We start from the raw sequence: 24,070 nt of genomic DNA on the forward strand, positions 1-24,070 counted from the left end.
CTCCCTCAGCATTGTTCCCCTGGACACCCACCCAGATGGGTGTGCTGTAATGCTGACTGGGATGGGTTCACCTCTGCTGTTGTCCTTAGCTGCTCATTGCAAGGCAATATTTATGCAGCTGTTCAGTATACAACAGCTGCCTATTTCTATTTTTTTTTTTTTAACCCAACCAAACCATTCTGTTTTCCATGGGATCTCTGCCCCTCCTTTGGAAGATGGTACCCTCATCAACCCCAGAGGTCGGTGCAGGCATTAGAAATCTTAGGTGGGTTGTCTAATGCCATAAGTGCCACCCTTCGCTGGAGCACCTCATTACCTTTAAACAGCTCCATGCCTGTGTCCATTACCTCACAAAACAATGAAAGCAAGAATCCTTGGAACATTATGTTTCCACCATTGGATCATGTACCTCTCTATGGCAGGTATGGACAAAGACTGGACACCTTTGTGGCTTCCAGTTCCCTGCAGGCATACCAAGTATTTTCTTAAATGATGCTGTTTATACTGATTCAGATGCTGTCACTGAACATTTTGCTGAGCAATGCGCACACAGATCTGTATCTGAGAACTACCACTCTGCTTTCTGGCTCATAAAACAGCAAATGGTGCGAATGCACTTATCGTTTACTGCCTGCCACCTGGAGCCATATAATGTTCCATTCAATGAAGGGGAACTTTCCAGCCTCATAGCCCATTGGCCTGAGGAGGACCCAAGGCCAGATGTATCCACAACCAAATGCTGAAACATCTGTCAGTGGATTGTCACCATCACTTCCTTGCCCTCTTTAATTGGATCTGGAATGAGGGTGCATTCCCCTCTCAGTGGCAAGAAAGTGTGATAGTCCTGGTACTGAAACCAGGTAAGAACCTCATAGAGATCGGCAGTTATCACCCAGTCAGCTTTACCAGTGTCATCTGTAAGTTGCTTAAATGCATGATGAGCAAGTGGCTATGCTGGCTCCTTGAGTCTTGGAATCTTTGGACTGCATCTTAGGGTGGTTTTCACAAAGACTGCTCCACTGCTGGTAATTTGGTTCATCTGGAATCCACCATCAGGATGGTCTTTGCACATCATCAGCACCTCATCACTGTCTTTTTCGACGGATGTATGAATTAGGACAGGACATGACATGACATCACTACATCCTTACATGAGTGGGGTCCCCAGAACACCCTCCCAGTTTTTGTCAAGAACTTTGTCGCACTATGCTTTCTGCGTTCAAGTGGGTGGTTCACTCAGCACCTCCCCCCCCCCCCCCCCCCCCCCCCATATCCAAAATAATGGGGATGGGGTCCCACAGGGCTCTGTACTGAGTGTCCCCCTCTTTCTGGTGGCTATCAATGGTCTGGCAGCGGCTGTGTGGTCTTCGGTATTGTGCTCCTTGAATGCTGATGATTTTTGCTTTTATTGTTGCTCCTCTAGTATGGGTGCTGCTGAGTGTTGCCTACAGGGTGCCATACAAAAGGCACACATGGCTTTCAGTTTTCGGCCACAAAGACCAGTGTCATTCACTTCTGTTGCCATTGTACTGCCCACCTACTCCCAGAGCTTTACCTAGATGATCAATTACTTCTTTTAGTTGGGACACACTACTTTTTGAGACTGGTCTTTGATTCCCAGCTGATGTAGCTTTCCCATCTTCACCAACTTAAGCGAAAGTACTGGCGATACCTTGATAGTATCTGCTGCCTCAGTAACAGTAGCTGGGGTGCAGATCACTCTATCCTTTCACTACTCTACAAAGCCCTGATCCTGTCCCATTTGTCCCCCATAATGGGAGTCTTGCATAAGGTTCAGCATCACCTTCAGCATTGCGGATAATGCACCCCATTGATCATGGTGGGATCTGATTTGCAACAGGAGCCTTCAGAATTAGTCCTGAACAGCCCACTGGTCAAGGCTCGAGCCTGTCCATTACCTGTCGGGCACCAACAACAGCTGCAGAATTAAGCTAAATGTGTTGGTAGCTTCTCTGAACATCCCATCTACCATGTCCTTTTCCCTGGAAGCGAGTCCCCCCCTTCCACAATGACTACTCACAACTGAGTTTACAATTGCTTCATGCCTACAGTGACTATGTTCAGAATGTTCAAAACTGCAACTTCCTCCACTGTCGCCTGTGGTCAGGTAGACATAGCATCAACCTCCATGGCTTGTCCCCCTGTGGGTCTGGGGGTTAGAATAGGCCTGAGGTATCCGTGCCTATCATAAGAGGTGACTAAAAGGAGTCTCTCACTCTTCAGCCCTATAAGTTCAGGTCCCATGGTATGGTTTGACCTGCCACTTTACACATATTCTACAGAAGTGCTGGCTATATGGGGAAGGACACCTTATGTGGTGCATGAGTATCCATAGTGCCCTTAGATTCGATCTCCTAAACCTCATGTCATGGCTTTGCATCTCCACCTGCAATTCAACTATTTGGGCGAGGACACTTTCCGGGGTATTTCATCGTCTTCCATTGTCTCCTGCCCTCTTTTGCCCCCATGACAGTATTGGATTTCTCTGAACCCAGTATGGTAGCCAGACCTTCGTGATGGGGCCATCATGTACCCATTTGGTGGCCCCCTGACAACACAGGGATCACACTGCTGATGTCTCTCCTCAGTCTCCAAGCTCTCTACCCTGTCCACCCTCTGGTCCATCGGATTCAGGACTGCCTCCACTTGCTCCACTTGGGGGGCGTCTCGGTGGTGTTCCTCTGGATCCCAGGACACGTTGGTATCTGTGGAAATGAGGCGGCCGATATAGAAGCCAAGGCTGCAGTCGCTCTTCCTCGGCCAGCTGTTTGCGCGATTCCCTTCGCCGATCTACGGAGTGTTTTATGTCGTCGTGTTGTTCTTTTATGGCATGCACATTGGTCGACACTTCCCCATAATAAATTGCGGGACGTGAAAGCTCTTCCCTGTACTTGGACCTCTTCCTCCCGAACGCGTCGTCGGGAGGAGGTTATTTTAACTAGACTTTGGATAGGGCACTGTCTTTTTAGCCATAGACATCTTTTAAGCGGCGATCCTCCCCCACTCTGTCCCCACTGCTCTCAGCTGTGGACGGTAAGACACCTTTACACCAGACTGCTTGCTGGCCTAACTGAGGCTGAAATACAGTCTTACCTCTGTGATCAGGGTGTCATTGCTGTCAGTCATGTAATGAAAAAGGTGGATTCCTCCTTAGTGCCCACCAACAGTCTTTTCCTCACCTTTGATAGGGTGGTGCTGCCGTCAAAGCTCAAACCAGGCTATAAAATTATCACAGTCAGGCGGTACATTCCAAACCCGATGCGCTGTTACCAGTGTCATCATTTTAACTACACTAAATCATCTTGTCGACATCGAGCCAAGTGTGTAACCTGTGGCAGGGATGCACACAAGGGCAATTGTCCGCCTCCTTCTGCCCGCTGTATAAACTGCAATGGTGGCCATGCTGCCGTCTCTCGGGATTGTCCTATGTATCTAGATGACTGGGCTGTTCAAGAGGTTCAGGTAAAGTTAAAAGTGCCTTACCCAGTAAATCGCAAGTTACTAGCTAGTCGCAAACTCTGTGTTCTCCCATCTGGCACCTACAGTTCTGTTCTTATTACCCCATGCCCCATGAAGGACATGGCCGCGCAGACATGTGACTTGAAATTCAACTTGGAGGTTGTGAAATTGCCCAGTGTCAAGGTAGCATCACCATCCCCATGTCCCGCTGTGCAACATACCGTTAAACTCTCGCCTCAAGTGGCGAAGCCACTGACTACACAACCAGTAGCCAGGAAAGGACAGGAGGAGTACTCCCATGAAAACTTCCTCCATCCCTCCAGCCAAACAACACTAGAGTCTTCCTCTAACCAGAAGGGCTTGAAGTCCGCGAAAGGCAAACGGTCTTTTGCTTCCCCAAGTCGACGATCCTGTTTCATAGTGGCGCCACGTGGTACCTTAGCCCGGCCGACCTGTGTCTCACTGGTGCACACTGTCAACTGTTTTTCAGGATTGGACTCCTCGGACCAACTGCACAAGCAAGTTGATGCTTCTGCGGACCCAATGGAGCAGGATCCTCCTGCTCCTGTGCCCTGTAGTAGCGACTCTACACCGGCTATCACTTGATGTCTGCCGAGTTGACACACCTCCATCTCTTCCTCCTCATGACTGTCCTCAAATGGATCGTTCGCAGCCTTTGGTTCCACAAAGAGGATTTACAGCTGCTTTTAGCATCATAGCATCCCCTTGTACTCTGCCTACAGGAAATGAAAGTGTGCCCTTATAACCGCTTTGAGTTTTTGCATTACTTACTGCTTCATTTTGACCTTCCCCCTGAGATCGGCTTTCCGTCTCATGGGGACTTCATGCTGCTCATACGGGATGACCTTCATAGTCAGCCCATTTCCCTGACTACCCGTCTTCAAGCTGTTGCAGTTCACCTTTTTCTTCCCAGCCTGACTTTCACCCTCTATACCATTTATGTACTTCCGTCCTTCAATGTCAACAGGACAGACTTCCTTCAGCATATTGGACAGCTAGCTCCCCTGCTTGTGCTACTTGGTGGCTTTAATGTGCACCATCACCTCTGGGGCTCTCACAGGACCTGTCAGAGAGGTGCCCTCTTTGCAGACCTTCTTAACCAACTTAACTACTTCTTCCTTAACACTGGAGCACCCACTTTCCTTGCCAACTCCTTGCACACCTATTCCCACTTGGACCTCTTCTTTTGCACTGCCCACCTTGCCCATCATCTTGAATGGCCTGTTCTTTCTGACACCTACTTGAGCGACCATTTCCCATGTGCTCTCCGTTTGTTGACTCCTATCCCATCCGCTTGCATGCCCGAATGGCAGCTTACTAAGGCTGACTGGCAGCTTCATTCCTCCCTGGTGACCTTTGGAGAACAATATTTCCCCAGTTGTGATGACCAGGTTGGTTATATCACCAATGTTATCTTCACTGCTGCAGAACATTCCATTCCTTGTACTTCCTCTTTATCACGTTGTGTTCCAGTCCCTTGGTAGACAGGCATGCTGCGATGAAATTCGTGTACGGAGACGTGCTCTTCACAGTTTTAACCATCAACCTGCAATGGTAAACTGCATTCATTATAAACATGTGTGGAAAGTGTCACTGCATCTTTCAGGATAGCCAACGATCTAGGTGGCCTTTATTCACTAGTTCTTTAAACAATTCCATCCCTTCCTCTGTCTTGTGGGTCGACCTCCGACAGCTCTCTGGGACCAAGATCCATTCCCAAATTTCCGGCCTGACAGTAGCAGACAATGTTATTGTGGACCCTATTCCTATCTCCAACACCTTGGTCCACCATTTTGTGGAAGTTTCGAAGCCTTTGCACTATCACCCTGCCTACCTCCAACGGAAAGGAGAGGAGGCAGCTTGGGTGATACCCTTCTCTTCTCTGAATTGTGAGTGCTACAATTCCACCTTTACTATGAGGGAACTCGATCATGCTCTCAGTTCAACCCAATCTTCTGCCCCAGGGCTGGATGCCATCCACATTCAGATGTTGCAGTACCTTTTTCTTGTGGGCACTTTCTGCTTAATACGTACAACCGCATCTCGCCAGAGGGCACATTTCCTGGACGCTGGTGTGAAGCCACAGTCATACACATATCTAAGCCTGGCAAGGACAATAACCTTCCTTATAGCTACTGCCCCATCTCTTACCAGTTGTATTTGCAAGGTGATGGAACATATGATTCATGCCCGGCTGGTATGGTAGCTAGAGTCTCGCAATTTACTGATGAATGCACAGTGTGGATTTCGAGCACGGAGTTCTGCAGTTGACCATCTCGTTACTTTGTCCACCCATGTCATGAATGGCTTTCTGCAGAAAACCCACACTGTGGCCGTATTTTTCGATTTGGATAAGGCCTACGACACCTGCTGGAGAACTGGTATCCTCTGTACTCTTTACACATGGGGCTTTTCGTCTCAACTTGGCACAGGGCCCGAAGGACTCAGTCCCTCCGATGGCCTTGCGACGCCGCTTTTATTCCATCCTGGCCACGTATCAGGGCTCTGGCATTGTCTATACCGACGGTTCGATGGTTGCTGGTCGTGTCGGTTATGCACTAACTCTAGGGGACCATTCTGAGCAACGTTCGTTGCCGGCTGGCTGCAGTGTTTACGCTGCTGAGCTGGTCACCATCTTTCGTGCCCTAGAGTATATCCGCTCCTGCTCAGGTGAGTCCTTCGTTATCTGTAGCGATTCCCTGAGTGGTTTACGAGCTCTCGACCAGTGTTTCCCTCGTTCTCGTCTGGTGATGGCTATCCAGGAGTCCCTGCATACTCTTGCCCGTTGCGGCAGATCTGTGGTCTTTGTTTGTACGCCGGGCCATGTAGGGATACCCGGAAATGAAACTGTTGACCGCTTGGCGAAAGAGGCCACTAGTGCACCATCTCTGGACATTTGGCCTCCCGGCGACTGATTTGCGGGCACTATTACGTCGCAAAGTTTTCGATTTATGGGACACTGATTGGCGCAACCTGCCCGTGCCAAACTAACTCCGCCGTATCAAGGAGACGACTACTGTGTGGCGGTCATCCATGCGAGCCAACCGCAGGGAATCAGTCGTCCTTTGTCGGCTCCGCATTGGCCACAACCGACTCACACAGTTATTTACTATGTCGTGAGGATCCCCCTCTTTGTCATTGTGGGGCGTCCTTGACGGTGGTCCATATTCTGTTGGAGTGCGCCCTTTTAACTGTGCTCAGGCAGACTTTTGCTGTGCCTGATACACTCTCTGCGCTTTAATCTGATGACTCTTCCATAGCGGACATAGTTCTGCGTTTTATTCGGGCAGGGGGATTTTATCGCTTAATGTAAGTGTGTGTGTTTTTGTGTTGATTCTGGCCTATGGCCTAAGATTTGTCTGATTTTTCATGTGTTTCTCGGTGGTTGGCTTTTCCCTTTTTGTTTGTATGGTCGGCCAACCACCGTCACACTCTGTGTGATTTTAGTTCATCTTGTCTGGTCTTCGTCTACGTTTCTCTTGTTCTGTGTCGTCTGTCTTATCGTCTGTTGATCGTTTTTATTCTCTGTGGGTGTTTTTAGTATTTGGAAAAAGGGACCAATGACCGTAGCAGTCTGGTCCCTTTAACCCCCACAAACCAACCAATACGTGGGGCTTCCGTGGCCGCCTGCCCTTTTTCCATCAGGCATTTCTACATGATTGAGTTTTCAAGGTGCGTGTGGGTTCTGCCTTGTCAGACACCTTTTTGTCCTGGAAAACGGTGTGCCTCAGAGTTCTGTCCTGAGTGTCACCCTCTTTGCTATTACCATTAACCCTAACATGGCCTGTCTCCCACTGGGCACCTCTGGCTCTCTTTTTGTTGACGATTTTGTCATTTATTGCAGCTCTCCACGGACCTGTCTCACTGAGCGGCATCTTCAGCACTGTCTTGATCGTCTTTACTCCTGGAGTATCGACAATGGCTTTCACTTTTCCCCTGACAAAACCGTCTGGCGTCGCAAATGGTTTCTCCACCATCTCTACCTCTTGCCCTTCTTTTCGTTGAAACTACTAAATTCCTGGGGCTCATGCTCTGTAGGAAACTCTTGGTTCTCCCATGTGTCTTACCTGGCAGCCTGCTGAATTTGGTCCCTCAATGTCTTAAGTGTCCTCAGTGGCACTTTCTGGGGTGCCGATTGAACCACCCTCCTCCATTTGTCCTGGTCTGTTGCCCATTCGAAATTTGACTATGGGTGCCTTGTTTATGCGTCTGCACGCCAGTCCTCTACCCGTCAACACTATCCACCGTCCTGGCATCCGTTTGCCTATGGGTGCCTTTTACACTAGCCCAGTTGAGAGTCTGTATGCTGAAGCTGCTGAACTACCATTGTCCTACAGCCCTGACTTCCTCCTCAGCAGGTATGCATGCCGTTTGTCTGCCATGAGTGGTCACCCGTCCTATGCCTCCTCCTTTGATGGTTCCTTTGACCGTCAGTATTGGGCTCGTTCCTCTGCTATGTTACCTTTTAAACCCCCATTGCCACTTGCTACAGTGGCTTAACTTTAGACTACCTGCAACTTTCGCAGTGGATGTGAACCCTTTATCACCTTGGCTTCGTGAAGCAGCCCATTTTAACCTTGGCCTTCATTCACTTCCTTAGCACACTACTCCAGCCTTGATCTATTGTCTCCAGTTTCACGACCTTTGCATGGAACTTTGTGATAGTACCTCTGTCTACGCTGATGGCTCTCGGACTGACCATGCAGTCGGGTGTGCCTTCGTCATTGGCACCTGTGTCTTTTGATACCGGCTTCCAGCACACGCCTCAGTATTTACAGCTGAGCTCTTCACCTTGTATCAGGCCATGGAGTACATCCACCAACACAGCCTTTCCAATTGTGTTCTCTGCTCAGACTCACTCAGTGCCCTCCAAAGTCTGTGTGCTATGGACTGCTCATCCCTTAGTGCAGTGGGTCCAGGCAAACTGTCACTCACTCACTTTTTGTGGAGCCATTGTCACATTTCTGTGGGTCCCTGGTCATGTCAGTCTGCCACATAACGAGGCTGCTGACGCTCGTGCCAAGGCTGCAGCTTATTAAGCCTCTCCCAGCACTTTAGACAACCTCTTCTTGGAACTCCTGTCAGGAGGAGATTATTTTAACTCGACTGTGTATTGGGCACTGCCTTTTTAGCCATCGTCATTTGCTAAGTGGCTCTACCCCACCACTTGGTACACACTGCGCCCAAATTTTAACTGTCCACCACTTCCTACTGGAATGCCCTTTTCTTAAGTTTGTTTCAGCTTAGGTTTGCCATCTAATTTAGCAGCCGTTTTAGCGAATGGTGCACGGTTTGTCGACCAAATTTTGCTTTTTATCTGCCGAAGCAATATGTTGAAGGCCATTTAATTTTTAGTTTTGGACCTCAATTTCTGTATGATGATTTTTAGCCTCTTTTCCACGTTGCCTGTTTTTAGCTGTCTCCTATTCTGTCCATAGGGACTGACGTATAGTCGTTTAACTCCTGTCTGTGTTCTATAGTTTTGACTTGGGCGCATATTGACTGTAGCTGTTCTTGCACCCTAAAGCAAAACAAAACAAAGAACAAAACAGGTGCCCTTTGCTGTGGGTGGGTGGCGCCCATGGGGAGAGCCCCTGATTGGAGTGGGTGGCATCAGGGCAGATGACCCATAATGAAGTGGACTAAGTCCTCTCTTGCTGGTGACCGTACAGCACCAGCAGTCACTAAGATCGGCAAGGTAGAGTACAATGCTGACAGATATGACTGTAAATTGTTTCCCTCCCTCGCTACACCGTGGGAGGAATGTAGGGCTACAGAAAGAAGAGAGCCAAATTTGCCTCGGTATTTAATCTGTAGAAGAATGGACGGGGACTCCTTTCTACATATGAAGCCTTAGTTTTTTGTTTAACAGCTTGAGGATAAGTTAGGGAAGTGACAGTGCTGACAAAGATGAGAAGCGGTGTGGTCTTGATTCAGACAGCAGCCCCAGCCCAGTCCTGGGTGTTACTTGCTTGTGACCGGCTCAGTGATATTTCTGTTTCCGTCTCTCCCCATAGAAGCCTCAACATGGCCCAGGGGATTCTTTTCCATTGTAACCTCGTCTTGCAGTCTGACAAGTTCTGCACCAGTCTAGAATGGCGGGGTGTTCATCTCATCTAGTGCGTTTACAGGAGACCCAAAGACAACAGGGTTGCTGCCAGCGCCTTCATCTTAGCCTGTGAGGGTGATTCATTGCCTGAAAAGGTGAAGGTGATGGTTTATCGCTGTAATGTTAAAACCATATGTCCCTCCCCCTATGCGGTGCTTTAAGTGCTGGAAATTCTGGCACATGTCTTCCCACTGCACTTCCATCACCACATGTTGAGACTGTGGATGTCCACTCCATCCAGATACTCCCTGTGCACCTCCTCCCACTTGCATCAACTGCGGAGAGCAGTCTGCTTGCCAGACTGCACAGTACTCCAAAAACAGTGGAAAATCATGAAGTATAAGACCCTGGACCAGTTGACTCAACAGGAGGCTAAAAGTAAATTTGAACAATTACACCCTGTTCGGTTGACGTCCACTTATGCTGCAGCTACATTACCATCACCATCCCAAGTACCAGTCATACCATACTCTGTGCTGCAAACAGTGTGCCCTCTGGGCCTCCAGAATACATCTGCCCCTTGGTGGAAGGGGAAAATATCCTTCTGTTGCTCCCAAGTACCTACTTTGGGAGCAAGGCCCCCCTCAAACGATTGTGGAATAGTCAGAACGTCAGAGAGGGAAGGGTTGTCACATTGAAGGGCCTGCTCAGAAACCTCACAATCTGGTCTCAACCAGACATCAATGACAAATTGACGAGGACGACTTAAACTATGAAGCTCAATTACCCAAGTCTTTTAGGAATGTTCCAGTTTCTTGCGACGCTGATAGAACTCAACTTGAGCAGCAATTATGTGCGTCCATTTAGAGTAGTATTTTGGAAGAAGGTCACACATCTTATGAAAAGAGAATAAAGATGAATTCTGCAGGGGGTCAGTTGGTAAGGTAGCTGATACATACAAGGCAATAACCAAGACAAAAAGAAAGCACAGCATATGGTAATGGACAATCCAAACGCATGAAAATTATGCCTCAACTGTTTTTTGTAGGCTTCTTATTCTACAACAGACTCATCGTAAGCCAGAAACGGTGGGAGATAAATGAGCGGGATAGCTACAGGCAAAACAGGAGGATCAAGGGGTGACACAGCAGGTAATGTAGATCGAAGGCGGTCCTGAACTGGCCAAAACAGACAGGCATGTGCAATACCTTGGTTTGATTGTGTTGTGCTGTGGCGAACACCACCTGCTGTTCGCTGAGATGCTGCAATGCAGCAGGAAGAACCCCTTGCTGATCAACCATCCAGCATGAAAACTCATCAGTAGCACCGTCAGACAATGTAGATGCAACAAAGGACTGACCAGAGACTGAAGACCATGTGGAGAACAATCGCATCCTTGCCACCACTTGTGTTGTCACTTGGATACACAACACAACCACGAATGTTGTATAACTTTATTAGACTGTGACATGTATGCCAATCACCATGACATACACTGAAATCAATAAGTTCACAGTATTGATCTTTTACAGTGCACTCTTGTGGATGACAACAAAGTGCTAATGCGCACATTACTTCAGTGTGAATAAACAATAAAAGTTAAACAGATTTTAAGTTTTTATGCAAAAAGTAATAGTTTATTAGAATATTCATCTTAGATGAAAGTACATAGTATGTCATTAACCACTCCTTTCATTCATAAGCCTGTCAAAGAAGTATGCTGAACTTTTTTATAACAGGAAGAAGCAGGTACCAGATTCAGATTAGAATGAGTAGAACACATTTAATGACCTTCTCTCACCCACATTTCCATAGTTGTTGCTTTAGTTATTGGCATCATTCTCCTGTCTCTTTCACCATATCTTCCTCATTTATTGATTCTTACAGAAAAAGTAAAATTTTCTCTCTTATCTATTTATGAAAAGGGATCAAAAATTTTAGTGTGGCTTAGAAAATATTGTTTGGTAAGATTTTCTAGTTTCACTGCATTTGACTATTATGGTAATTCTTTCAGCGTATGAAAGTCTTCCGCTGTCCGACTGATGAACTGACGCTGACAAATTGTGCAATTTTGAATGAAGGGGATTTTCCCAATGATGTAAAGTAAGTAAAAAATATAGATACTATATTAATAAACTTAACCCAGATGGAATGAGAAACTGCTCTAAATTTTTCTTGAATTGTTTACCTTGCAGCTAGTGTCAAATTATTAAATTACAAATAAGCTGAGTTGCTGACAGGCACCATGAAAAGACTGTTACACAATTAGCTTTCATCCAAAGCCTTCTTCAAAGAGAACACACAGTCAAGCACACCTCATGTACGCATGACTGCTGTCTCCAGCCATTCAGGACAGAATGTAACTGACATGTTGAGCAGAAGCAGAAATCCAGAGTGGGGCGGAGAAGGGGAAGGATAGCAACGTACTGGTGAGGGAGAGGAGGAGGCTGTCTGGCAAAGCAAGCAGTGACTAGATGGCAGCAGGACAGCGCTGTCAGGTACAGTGTTGGGAGGGAGGTGGAGGAGTGGGGAGTGGAGAAGGGGAGGTACAGAGAAGGGGAAAAGACTGGAGGGTGCATTGGCAGAGATCAGCATGCAGTCAGGGCGAGAGGTCGCGAATCAGGTTATGTGTGGGACAGGATGGAAATTCTTCGGAGGAGGGTGTGGGAACCTTTGGTTACCATAGATTGGGTCAGGATAATTCAGGGAGCAGAGATTGTGTTGTAAGGATAACTCTTGTCTCTACAGTTAAGGAAAGCTGTTGGTGGAGGAGGGGATCCAGATGGCTCAGGCTGTGAAGCAGCTGTTGAAATCAAGCACAGTATGTTGAGGTGCACTTTGTGCCACAGGGTGGCCCATTTCACTCATGGCCACAGCTTTGAGGTGGCCATTCATCCTGATGGACAGATGCTTGGTAAATCCTAGTGGACAGATGATGTTAGTCATACCAATATAAAAAGCTGTACAGTGATTGTAGCAGAGCAAATATGACATGGCTGCTTTGGCAGGTAGTCTGACCAGCCCAATCCACCCATGCAACACTTCCTATTCCAGTTCCGTCACAGGCTTATCCCATTCTTTCAGTGGCCAGATCACCTGTGAAAGCATCCATATCATATACCATCTGTGCTGCAGTCAATGTACAGCTTTTTATGTTGGTATGCCAAACTGTGGTCAAGAGGAAAGTGGACCACCCTATAGGAAAATATACTTCATTTCAGTGGCTGCTTCACAGCCTGGGCTATTTGGATCCTTACCTCCACCACCTGCTTTTCTGAACTGCACAGATGGGAGTTACCATTAAGACACATTCTCTGCTCCTGTTATTATCCCTACCTTGACCTACTCCGATGTCCTCCACCCCCTCTATCCCACATCTACTCCCAATTCATGTTCCCTCATCCTCATTGTATGCCACAATCTGCCAATGCAACCAGTGGCATTTTCCCCTTCTCTGCTCTTTTTCCTGTCGTGCTCCCTGTTCCTCCCTCCCCCTCCCTCTACAGCCTCTCTACGCTTTGCCTGGCAGCGTTGTCCTCCTGCAGTCTAGTCCCTGCATGCTCTTCCCTCTAACCATACTCTGCTATTCTTTCCCCTTCCCTGCCTCACTTTGGATTTCTGCTTTTATTCAACACTTTGTTGGGGTTCTGCTTGCTTTTATTTCTTTGTTTGTTGTTGATGTACTGGCTGAAAAATTGTGTTGTAATTTGGACACTGATTACTGTATATAATGTTGCCAACACGTGCACTGTTGTTTGGCTGTCTTTCATTTTCACTTCTCACAACCTCCCATATACACATTTATATGGCCAGTGCACTGTTGTTTAACTTTCCATAAGCCTCATTAATAGTTTGCAGGCGAACTATCCACATACGGCTATAATAGTTTACTGTTAAACATCTACGAGCAGTAAAAACATAACCATAAAGTTCACAGTTCTTGAAGAATAGAAAGGTACATATGGAGCAGACACTGTCACTGTTTTTACACATGGCCTAATTGTTTAACACTTATTCCACAGTTAAGTTGAAGCATTGTTGTTGTTTTAACCAACACAGTTTTCTCGTCTGAAACTCGGCCGTGGACTGGTTGCCTCATGACCAAAAATCAGGCCCTTATATATCCTCACAATAATAGGTACAGAAACTACTCATTGTTCGATGTTAAATTTATAGAAATTACATTGGCAAAGATGGCGGCCACTGAGTGACGCGCGTTTCTTCGGCTTGCGAGTTTTTCCGCTCATTGAAGGTGTTACAGAGAAGTGCGGCAGTCCACAACGTGTGCATCCGACTAAACAAGTGTTACTTGCCGTGGTGTATTGTTTTCCATCGATTACCACAAGTGATAAGTGAGTGAAAAATGGGAAGAGCACGAGTAAGCGGCAGCAGGCGAGGCTACAGGGGCACAGGCAGCGCGGGCGCCTGGTCTCCGGCGGCAGGTGAGGCCCCGCTTCCCGACATCGGGGAGCTCATCCGGTCTCAGGTGAATGCAGCGCTGCACAGCAAAGACATGCTAGACGTAATCGTCCAATCCATCACGGGCTCTGTGACGGCCGCGGTCATGGACAAACTGCAAGAGTCTGTCGGGCGCAACAGCACCGAAATACAGTCTCTTAGAAAGTCCCTGGCCGCACAAGAGAAAAAAGCCGCCGACCTAGAAGCTAAACTTTGTGCTGCCACTGATGAAATTGAGCAGTATCAGCGAAGGAACAGCTTGCGCTTGTTCAGGGTAGCTGAAAACGATCGCGAAAACACCGACGACTTGGCCATTAGCCTCGTGCGTGAGAAACTTCGCGTGCAGATCGACGTGGCCGATATTGACAGAAGCCACCATGCTGGGCGCAGGATACTAGGTGCTATGAAACCCAGGCCCATAATAATTAAATTTGTGTCTTACCGGAAAAGAGCTGAAGTGTTTGCTCAGAAAAGAAAACTCGCCAAGAGTGGGGTTACCCTGAGGGAAGATCTGACACGCGAAAGACTAAAAGTTTTGAATGCTGTGATCACACAGTTCGGCCTTCAAAATGTGTGGACCCAGGATGGCAGGATCGTAGTCAAGACAGAAGGAGGGAGGAAAACGGTGACAAACATGTTCGAACTGAAAGACTGAGCGAAATCTCGCGAGACACAGTCTCATATTGTAATCTGTCTAATATAAGTTAATTTTTATTCTTTCTTTTCATTTTTTAGCTTAAATATTGCTCTGTTATTTCTATAAGTACCATAAGTACTCTATTTAAAATCAGTCAATTGTTTCACATAGATATTGTTTCTTTGTCTATCATAAGTGCTCATGTATATTCATATTGTCAGTCAAATGGGAATTAACATTCTCCATTAACAGGAATCTCCTTACAACTGCCTTTCTATATCTGTTATTTTCATCCTCGCCACTACCACTACTACTACTACTACTACTACTACTACTACTATTATCTTTTTCATAACCACTACTGCCACTTTCCATCTTTCTTTTCGCTCCCTTCTCCGATACTTCCAGCCTGTTTTTCACCTTTAGTCCACAGACGCTTGAGTCAGTCACGACCTTGGACACACCTGTAAATATGTCTTCCCCAGCGGAATCCAGCTTTTGTCCCTCTTCCGGCCAGCAGGTAAACGGAGCGCGCTCGGTCCTACAGGCGGCCACAATGGGACGTCCGGTTCCGGCGGTGGGCTCTTTGTGGCCCACGCGAACGTGCAGTCGCTAACGGCTCACTTCGACGAGTTCTGTGACCTCTTCTGCCAATCGCTGTTCCATATTATCCTCGTCTCTGAAACTTGGTTGAAACCAAACATTTCTTCCGACGCTATCCGAATCACTGGTTACTCTCTCCTAAGGGCAGATCGCGAAACATGATGTGGGGGTGGTGTGGGTGCCTATGTTCGCTCTGATCTGACACCTACTGTACTATGCACATCGGATGCAAAGGGCGAAGGAGAAGCAGAGTTCTTGTTTTTCGAAATAAATACATCAAATCAGAAACTGCTAATTGGAGTAATCTATAAACCTCCAAACGTCTGTGCCATGTCCTCCTTTCAGTCTGCCCTGTCCTCACTCGTGACACAGTATGAACACATAATCATTATGGGCGACACAAACATTGACTTACAGTTAAAATCTCCCTCTGCCGAAAAACTGAGGTGACTGTTCCACTCCAATGATATGAGTTTAACACCGCTGGACCCAACTCATCACACGCCACACACTCATAGATATAATAGCAACAAAGCGACCAGATAAAATAATCTGCGCCAGTCAGACATCCGCTTCGGGACTCTCTGCTCATGACGTGATATTCTTAAATTACTCAATGCATACTACCAAAGAAAAATCTCACCTGTTAACCTACAGAAACTTAAAAAATGTTAACCATGACGCTCTTCAAAAGGATTGCTCAGACATCCCTTGGCATGATATAAGCAATGAACCGACTTTACACAGAAAAATTCGGCAATTATATCGCAAAATTATTGTACTGTATGATAAACATGCTCCTCAACGCACTGTCAAGGTAAAGAGAGCTCCCGCTCCGTGGCTCACCACTGCATTACGCCTGTCAATGAATAAACGTGATGCTGCACATAGGGCCTTAAAGCGTAACCCAACTCCCGAGGTGTACGAAGCTTCTAGGAAACTCCGAAACAGAACCAAGCAAAGCGTGAGGAATGCTAAAACCAGACATGCCTGCTCTGTCGTATCCGGCATATCAAAACCTGCTACATTGTGGAAAAAGCTGCGCAGTTTCGGTATAGGGAAGTGAAGATCCGACGCTGTTTATCAAGCGTCTGCAGAAGAATTAAACGATTTCTTCTCAACAGCTGTAAACTGCCACGCAGTGACAAATTACCAGTCCCAAGATATCAATCTCTCGAGAGACAAATTTTTCCTAAAACATGTCACTACCGGCACAGTACACAAGGCAATTATGAGAATCTCTTCCGAGGCAGTAGGAAATGATGGAGTGAGCATTGGCATGATTAAGAAAGTCATAGACACTATTATTCCAGTTATCACAGACATCTGCAACCTGTCTCTTGTCAGTAGTACATATCCTACTGAGTAGAAGCAAAGTTTAATTCAACCTATACCCAAGACTGACAACCGTAAGTCGCCAGGTGACTACAGGCCGATCAGCATACTACCTGCAATATCTAAAGCCCTAGAATATATCGTCCATGAACAGCTGACAGATTACCTCAAAACTCATAACATCCATGACGAATATCAGTCAGGCTTTCGAAAGCACCATAGTACAGCAACTACATTAATCAAAGTAACTGATGACATTAAACATGCTATGGACTGACGTGAAGCTACTATCCTAACACTGCTTGACTTTAGCAAGGCTTTTGACACAGTTGACTTTGATATATTACTAATTAAAATGAAACAGCTGAATTTCTCAAACAGCGCAATACACTATCTCAAAAACAGAAGTCAACAAGTCATTTGTGGGTCGGAAAAGTCATCATGGAAAAACGTGCGCTCTGGAGTTCCCCAAGGCTCCGTCATTGGTCCACTACTCTTCTCACTATACATTAATGATATTTCTTCAGTGATTCACTCCTGCAACTACCATCTCTATGCCGACAACATCCAACTGTACATAAGCGCAAGCCCCAAAAACATTGCTGACGCAGTAGTGAGTATGAACGCAGGTCTTTGCTCTGTTTCTCGATGGGCACAGAACCTAGGTCTGAAACTAAACCCCAAGAAATCCCAGGTCATACTTATCTCATCCCAAGTTAATCAGCCAGTACTTTCGCGAAACAGTCCCTCAAATACTCCTCAATGGTACCCAACTGCCATACCAAAAAACGGTAAAAGACCTTGGAATAATCTTGGATGAACACCTGAACTGGGAAGAATAAACAGTCACAGCTTGCCGGAAATCGCTCTCCTCCCTACATGCAGTTCAAAAATTTAGAAAAAATATTCCCAACCCATGTTAAACAAAAATTAGTCCAAACACTAGTCTTGCCTAATCTTTACTACTGTGATATAGTTCAACACGGCACAAATAGTGAAAATTCTAGATGCCTCGAGCTAGTGATGAATGCTTGCGTTAGATACATGTGCAATATTCGGTTGTATATATCTCTTTTTACCTCATTCTATCGTCTTATGTCTCTGCTCGATGAGAATAACTCACAAGCTGCAAGAACATAACGAGAAAATTCCCAACTAACAATAGGACTGACATTCACGAAAGAAAATTATTTTTACTTTCATATACATAGTCATCACTATTATTATTATTACTATTATTATTACTATTATTATTATTATAATTATTATTATTATTATTATAATAATTATTATTATTATTATAATTATTATTATTATTATTATTATTATTATTATTATTATTATTATTCTTGATTGTTATAATTATTTTTATTGTTATAGTTATCATTGTACTACTGTTATAATCTCTATTTTTTTTTTCTTTAACATCAATACTGCATAATACATTATATGTCCTTAATGTTCTGTAGAAACTGTAACTCGTTCAATCTGAGTGTGCCTGGTTAGGTGTAAGAGAGGGCCTGAAGGCCCTAATCTCGCCAGGTAAAATAAATGCATAAATAAATAAATTAAAACTTTACTTATTAAATTAACTGAATATATCAAAAAATTTGTTCCTTTTAACAGTTTCTTCTGCTACAAGGTTTAGGCCAAATTATTTGTTTAAATCATGAAATTAACAAATGTTGTTACATAAACAATACAAACAAAACTGTTAATTACTTTGGAATTAAGTGCTGACTTTGCTAACATATTTTCGAATAGACCCAAATAGATACTTTAATATTACTAGCATTTTGTCTTCCAAATGTTTATAATTATTATAGAATTTGTATTTGTTTATATGTCAACAATAGCAATTAAGTTACAAAACAGTTACTGATTTCTCCCTATAATGAAAGATACTAACTAGGCATGGTTGAAATAAATTAGAAAATCAGTTACATACATAAAACTAACCACAAAATTAGATCTGGTGTTAAATTCTTTAAAACTGAGGGCCAACCTTTCTCTTACATGAAAATGCAGATTCTGTTCACATATGCTAATAGTAAATAGTTAAAAGTAATAAAACAAAATTAATGAGGCAGATGGCAAAATAAGAGAGGAATTAAAATTATCCCAGCTTGCTTCATCACAGAATCAACTGCCTTCTGGGTGGAGTGGCCAGATAGTGGTGTGTGCACCCACATTTGTAAATAATGCTGTAGCCAAAAGCTAAATGTGTAACAGTCTTTCTGTTGCACCTGCAATTCAGCATGTCACTTTTATTGTGAATAGCAATCTATCCTTGTCATAATATTGTTGATTTTTCAACCTGGACATTCCATTGTTTAAATTGCAAAGTATAAACTTTCAGATCTAATTATTTCTAAGTTGCCATGTTATGTGGAAAATAAAATTTCAGAACGTACACTACAAAATTATAAATAAATGCTTTCCCTACTGTGTTAAGCTGATGATATTTATTTCAATTACAAATGTCTTCCTTTTACAAATTTGTAAATCTATTTTTATAACCATGCTACATTTACTTATAACCTTTGGGAATTATAAATTGCAGACATATAGAAGTCACACCGAAGAATGGGAAAGAGTTTATATTCAGTGTGCGGTTCCATCCTGATGTACCTCGGGGCAATGTTGGCTTCAGCTTACCTCAACGCAAGTGGGCGATGTTGTCACTAAATGAAGAAATACTGGTGAAACCATATTATTTTGATCCTACTTCCAGTTCAGAGTGCTTGTGCACCATTGTTCTAGAAGCAGATTTTCTGCAAAAGAAATCGTGAGTGTAACACATGCATTCATCTTGCATTATCATGATGCAATTTCGTATTTTAATATTCTATACATAATCTGTGTTATTTCTGTTTGGAAGTTCGACAGCTTGCTTCTGGGAGAAAGACCTCACTTCTTTTTTTATATTGGTGAAAGTACTGGAGTCAGAAAGAACAAGACAATTTGGGCATATTTAGAAACACTGTAAATTAGTCATTATTTAAAACTGTTCAGAATTTTCTTGCCATTTTCCTCTCATTCATGGAAATTGACACTGTACTATAAATATGAAACCTATTTTGTAAACTATTAAATGTGCTCAGGAAGATTAGCCCTTACTGTGTAAATATTGAGTTGCTAAAGATTGTCCTATATTAGAAACATTTTCATATTTACTGAAAACTGTAAAATATTTTGCATGCAGTATCTTCAATTTTATTTGTGGTATAAAACTAACAGACATTGTGTCCCATATTTCCAGCTGCTTTTCTTTAATATAAATAAATATGTCATTTAAATTGAAAGTGTTAGTGCTATCATTAAATATTTGGGCTGCAGAAATGAAGTTGGCATTGAAACACTAATTTGCACCCTGATTGGAAATTTTGAAGCATATGAAGCAGAAATAAAGTTTAAGTAAAAGTTAATTACCTTGATCAAAATGCAGGTAATAAATGAATTATAATGTTTTGACTTAGTGTTGTCAGTGAGCGATGCACTAGGGTTATTTTACAGCTGACCAGCTGACATTGGTTCTCTAACAGTGACACTATGTGATTAGGCACAGTTGATAGATGCTAACTTCTTCACTGAATCATTATTTCACTTAGGTGTACAGGAATGCCCCAGTGTGTTAGAAGGAAAATATTTGCATTAGGCATTCCACCTCACCGTTAGACTGTGCCTGGAATGGTGGGGCAGTTAGGTGATGGATACCATGGGAATCACAAAATGCTGCAAACTCTTGCAGTTGGACACTAACATCGTGGGCAAGCCTTCGATTGGAAAAAATTTGGACAAGGGTGTGATGGTGGCAGTTCTGGATGTGGAAACACAACAAGCTATGAACAGAAAGAGAGTATATGCATCAAACACCAACAGCCAATAACAATTGAGAAACGGGCCAGTAAAATTGACTTGTGTACAGTCTCCCACACAGGCAATAGTATCAACCAAGGAGACAATGACACTCTGGGGGCTGCGTGAACATGAGGCAACAAGGCAGGTAATGTCACCATCCAAACCGGAACAAAACATGGGTTGATGGGTCACCATTTCTGTGTGCAATACACCCCAATTATCTGCATGTAATAAATGGAGAACCTCCAAATGAAGCACTGAGGGGATGACAAACCAAGGGGCAGTGCAATCCTTCTGAAGAAGCAGAACTCTATCCACAACAGAGAATTGATGTCAAAAGATCTAATAATTATGGAGGGAGTTGGACGCACGACAAGATGGTGGATCTGACAAACCATGTTGTATGAGTGTTAAGACTTTCTGCAAAATGGGATCCAAAACTACAGGCTTCAAAATCAGTGTGCCAGATACAGGAAAACCATCGACTTTCTGCTGTGCGGCAACATCAGTTTCGGAACAAAGGAGTTCGGCTTGACGAAATTCTGGAACCGGATCAGCCAGCAGGTGGGACAAAGCATCATCATTTTCCTCTTAATTTGTAGGGCAGATATGAATCTTGTAGTTGTAATGTGAAAGGAAAAGAAGGGCAATGTCGATTGTGATGTGCTGCTTAAACTGGTAATGACACAGGAGGACTGAATAAGGAAACCAATGGTTTGTGATTGGTGCCCAGGTGGAATTTGGTAGCATAGAGAAAAATATGGAATTTCTTCACAGCATATACAATGGCCAAAGCTTCCTTTTTTACCTGAGAGTACCTAGTTTGAGCAGGAGTTCGCATTTTTTTTTTTTTTAGGTATAAGCAATAGGCCATTTGGAGCCGTGGGCATGTCTAAGAGCCAGTATTGCCGCCCCCCCTCCCCAATCCATACTGTGAAGCATCCATTGCAAGAACCAAGTGGAGACCTGGTCAGTATGTCACTAAGCAGGGCGCAGACTGCAACTTGGTTTTGAGGGTGGAAACCGCCGTTTCACAAACCAGCAAAACCGAGTCCCTTTGCACAGCAACACATGTAACATCTGTGATTGTTGCTGCCCTAGGCAAAAATTTATGCAAGTAGGTGACTTTACTTAGAAAAACCTGAAGTTGACTGACATAGGGTGTGGAAGCAAAACACTAGCAGAAACATCTTGATGCAGGAGTTTGAGACCCTCGCAAGAAACTTCAAACGCAAGATAAACGGTAGAAGGCTGAAAAAATTGACATTTTCTAAATTACACTTTAACTCGGCTGCTTGGAGGACAGAAAAGAATACAGAGATTTCTGAAATATTCCTCAGCAGAGGCACCAGAATCATCATCCAAATAGTTCGCACAGCCTGGTACAGAGGCTGTAAGTTGTCCCAAAAAATGTTGAAAAATAGTGGGAGCAGTGGCAAATCCAGAAGGCATCCGCAAGTGTTGGTACAGTTCAAAAGGGATATTGACAACTAACATACATAGTGACTCTGTATCTAAAGGGATTTGAAAATGAGCATCCGACAAGTCAATTTTTGAGAAATATTGACCACCTGATAACTATGCAAAGAGTTTGTCTGGGTGTGGTATTGGGTTTGCATCCATTGTAGATTGTGCATTTGCAGAAACTTCAAAAGAACTGCAGGGGCATAGCTGGACCATCGGTTTCTTTGCTATAACTTAGGGGGTAGACCATTCGCTTGGTGCAATAGGCTGAAAAACACTGCATTCTGTGATGCGGTCGAATTAATCTTTGACCTGTTCCCCGAGTGCCTCTGGAACCAGATGGGCCGGGGTGGAGGGGTGGGGGGGGGGGGGGGGGGAAGAGGATGAGCAGATGATTTCATGGTAATGTGCATTTGAATATTGTTGGCACGCCCCATTCCAGGAGACTACAAAGAGGAAAACTCGGAACATAATGCATCTAACTGTGTACATGGCACTTGTTCATACACTAAATTCACTTTATCAGAAATGGTAAAATCAAACAACTTAAAAGCATCTAATCCAGAAAGTTTCTCTGTATGTGCATTATGTATCACAAGAAATGCAAGTGACCGGACTACTGACTTGTGGGTTACTGGGGCAGAGAATTGGCTGAGAATAGAAAAACTCTGTTTCTTGTAATTTACTAACTTTTCTGTCACAAAGAGAATTGGAGTGGAGCCCAAGTCCATGTATGTTTATGATTTTATCAAGGTTACCACAGCTCCTGTATCCACTTGCATGTGCCGAACTTTACAAAAAACTAAAACGTCAATGAAAAGCTTGTTTGGCACAACAGAAATAGCCAATACAATGTATATGTCCATATCTCCATCAGAATCGTTGTGCTGAATTTTTGCATAACAAACAGCAGCAGTGTGACCTTTTTTGTTGCAATTATGATAGGTAGCCTAGCATTTCTGGCAATGTGGGTGCTCATGGTTAATGAAACAATAAGGGCAGGAATGGAGTGTGGATCACGCGTGTTGCTGTTTACTGGTCTGTTTACTTTGTGTGGCTGCTGCTTGGAGCGAGACTGTCTGCCGTAATGCTGTGATTGTGTGTGGGCTGCTGTGACCATGTCTTCCCCATGCAAACTATCTGAAACTTGGTACAGAGAAGAGGGTTGGACTGCTGATACCTTACACCGTGACTCAATTTGGTTACCTGCATCTTGCAACACTTTAATCATTGTGCAATAGCTAAAACCTTGGAGAGGGATGGATTTTCACACTGTAGCACCTCACTGTCCTGTGCTAGAAGTATGATAGCATCTCATACCATCTGATCAGCATACAGCTCCTTATGCACATGGGACACAAAATGATGACAACTTAACCCACGGAGTTGAGCTGACCACGACACAAAATAGCATCAGTAATCCCAAAAGCTTAAGTGTTGTAGGAGATGTTTCTAGCATGCATCCCATTCCTCAGTGGACGTAATCATATGTAGAAAAGGGAGGCAGATAAATCATGGAGGCTGTGGGGAGCAAACCAGCTGACTAGACAACACAGAAACCAATGATTTAAGTACCTGAGTTTGATTGTCCAGCACCTGTAGTTCTTGGTGTAGTGCCTTAGTGAATCATTGTTGCTTTTCAACCAACCAATGTAAAATATCCTCTGTAACACCAACAGCCATTGTGAGAATAAACGGGGGATCAACCAGATGAGAAATTTGTGTCGAACAGGCCCACACTCGTTGCTAATTGTACTGTAATTAGGTGTAATTACAACACGACTGGTTGACTGAACACAACTTTATTCCCTGAAAGCATTAACAACTTGAACAGAGTATTTAAGTAACATTCAACGAGAACCAGTCAAGTACACAGAGAACTGCGGCTGAGTGTAGCTTGGTTAACCTTAAATAGACTAGGGCCATGGTGGGCTTTGACAGTGATACATACACAGATTCTGAGGCACCCTTTTTGGATGACATAACACTGCCTCACACACAGCCTTTTGAAAGTGCATGCACAAATCACTGTAAGCGGAACAACAGAGTATTCTGCATTGCTTTCACATTTCTAGCTTTGGTAATAAGTATGAGCACTTTACAAGTGGCATATTTAGTCATGTGATTTATTGAATACTAGCGAAAGAGAGAACGACCTATTG

General features: G+C 44.3%; 1 protein-coding gene across 1 annotated transcript in view; it reads left to right on the forward strand.

The window, feature by feature from the left end:
* Positions 1–24,070, forward strand: part of LOC126298003 (vesicle-fusing ATPase 1) — an 88,978-nt gene that overhangs the window by 8,850 nt on the left and 56,058 nt on the right. The window contains exons 2-3 of the mRNA XM_049989321.1: positions 11,565–11,653; positions 19,147–19,371. Coding sequence (XP_049845278.1) covers positions 11,565–11,653; positions 19,147–19,371 — 314 coding nt within the window. The remainder of the gene's footprint in view (positions 1–11,564; positions 11,654–19,146; positions 19,372–24,070) is intronic.

Source organism: Schistocerca gregaria, chromosome X, assembly GCF_023897955.1.
Source record: "Schistocerca gregaria isolate iqSchGreg1 chromosome X, iqSchGreg1.2, whole genome shotgun sequence".
Taxonomy (NCBI): domain Eukaryota; kingdom Metazoa; phylum Arthropoda; class Insecta; order Orthoptera; family Acrididae; genus Schistocerca; species Schistocerca gregaria.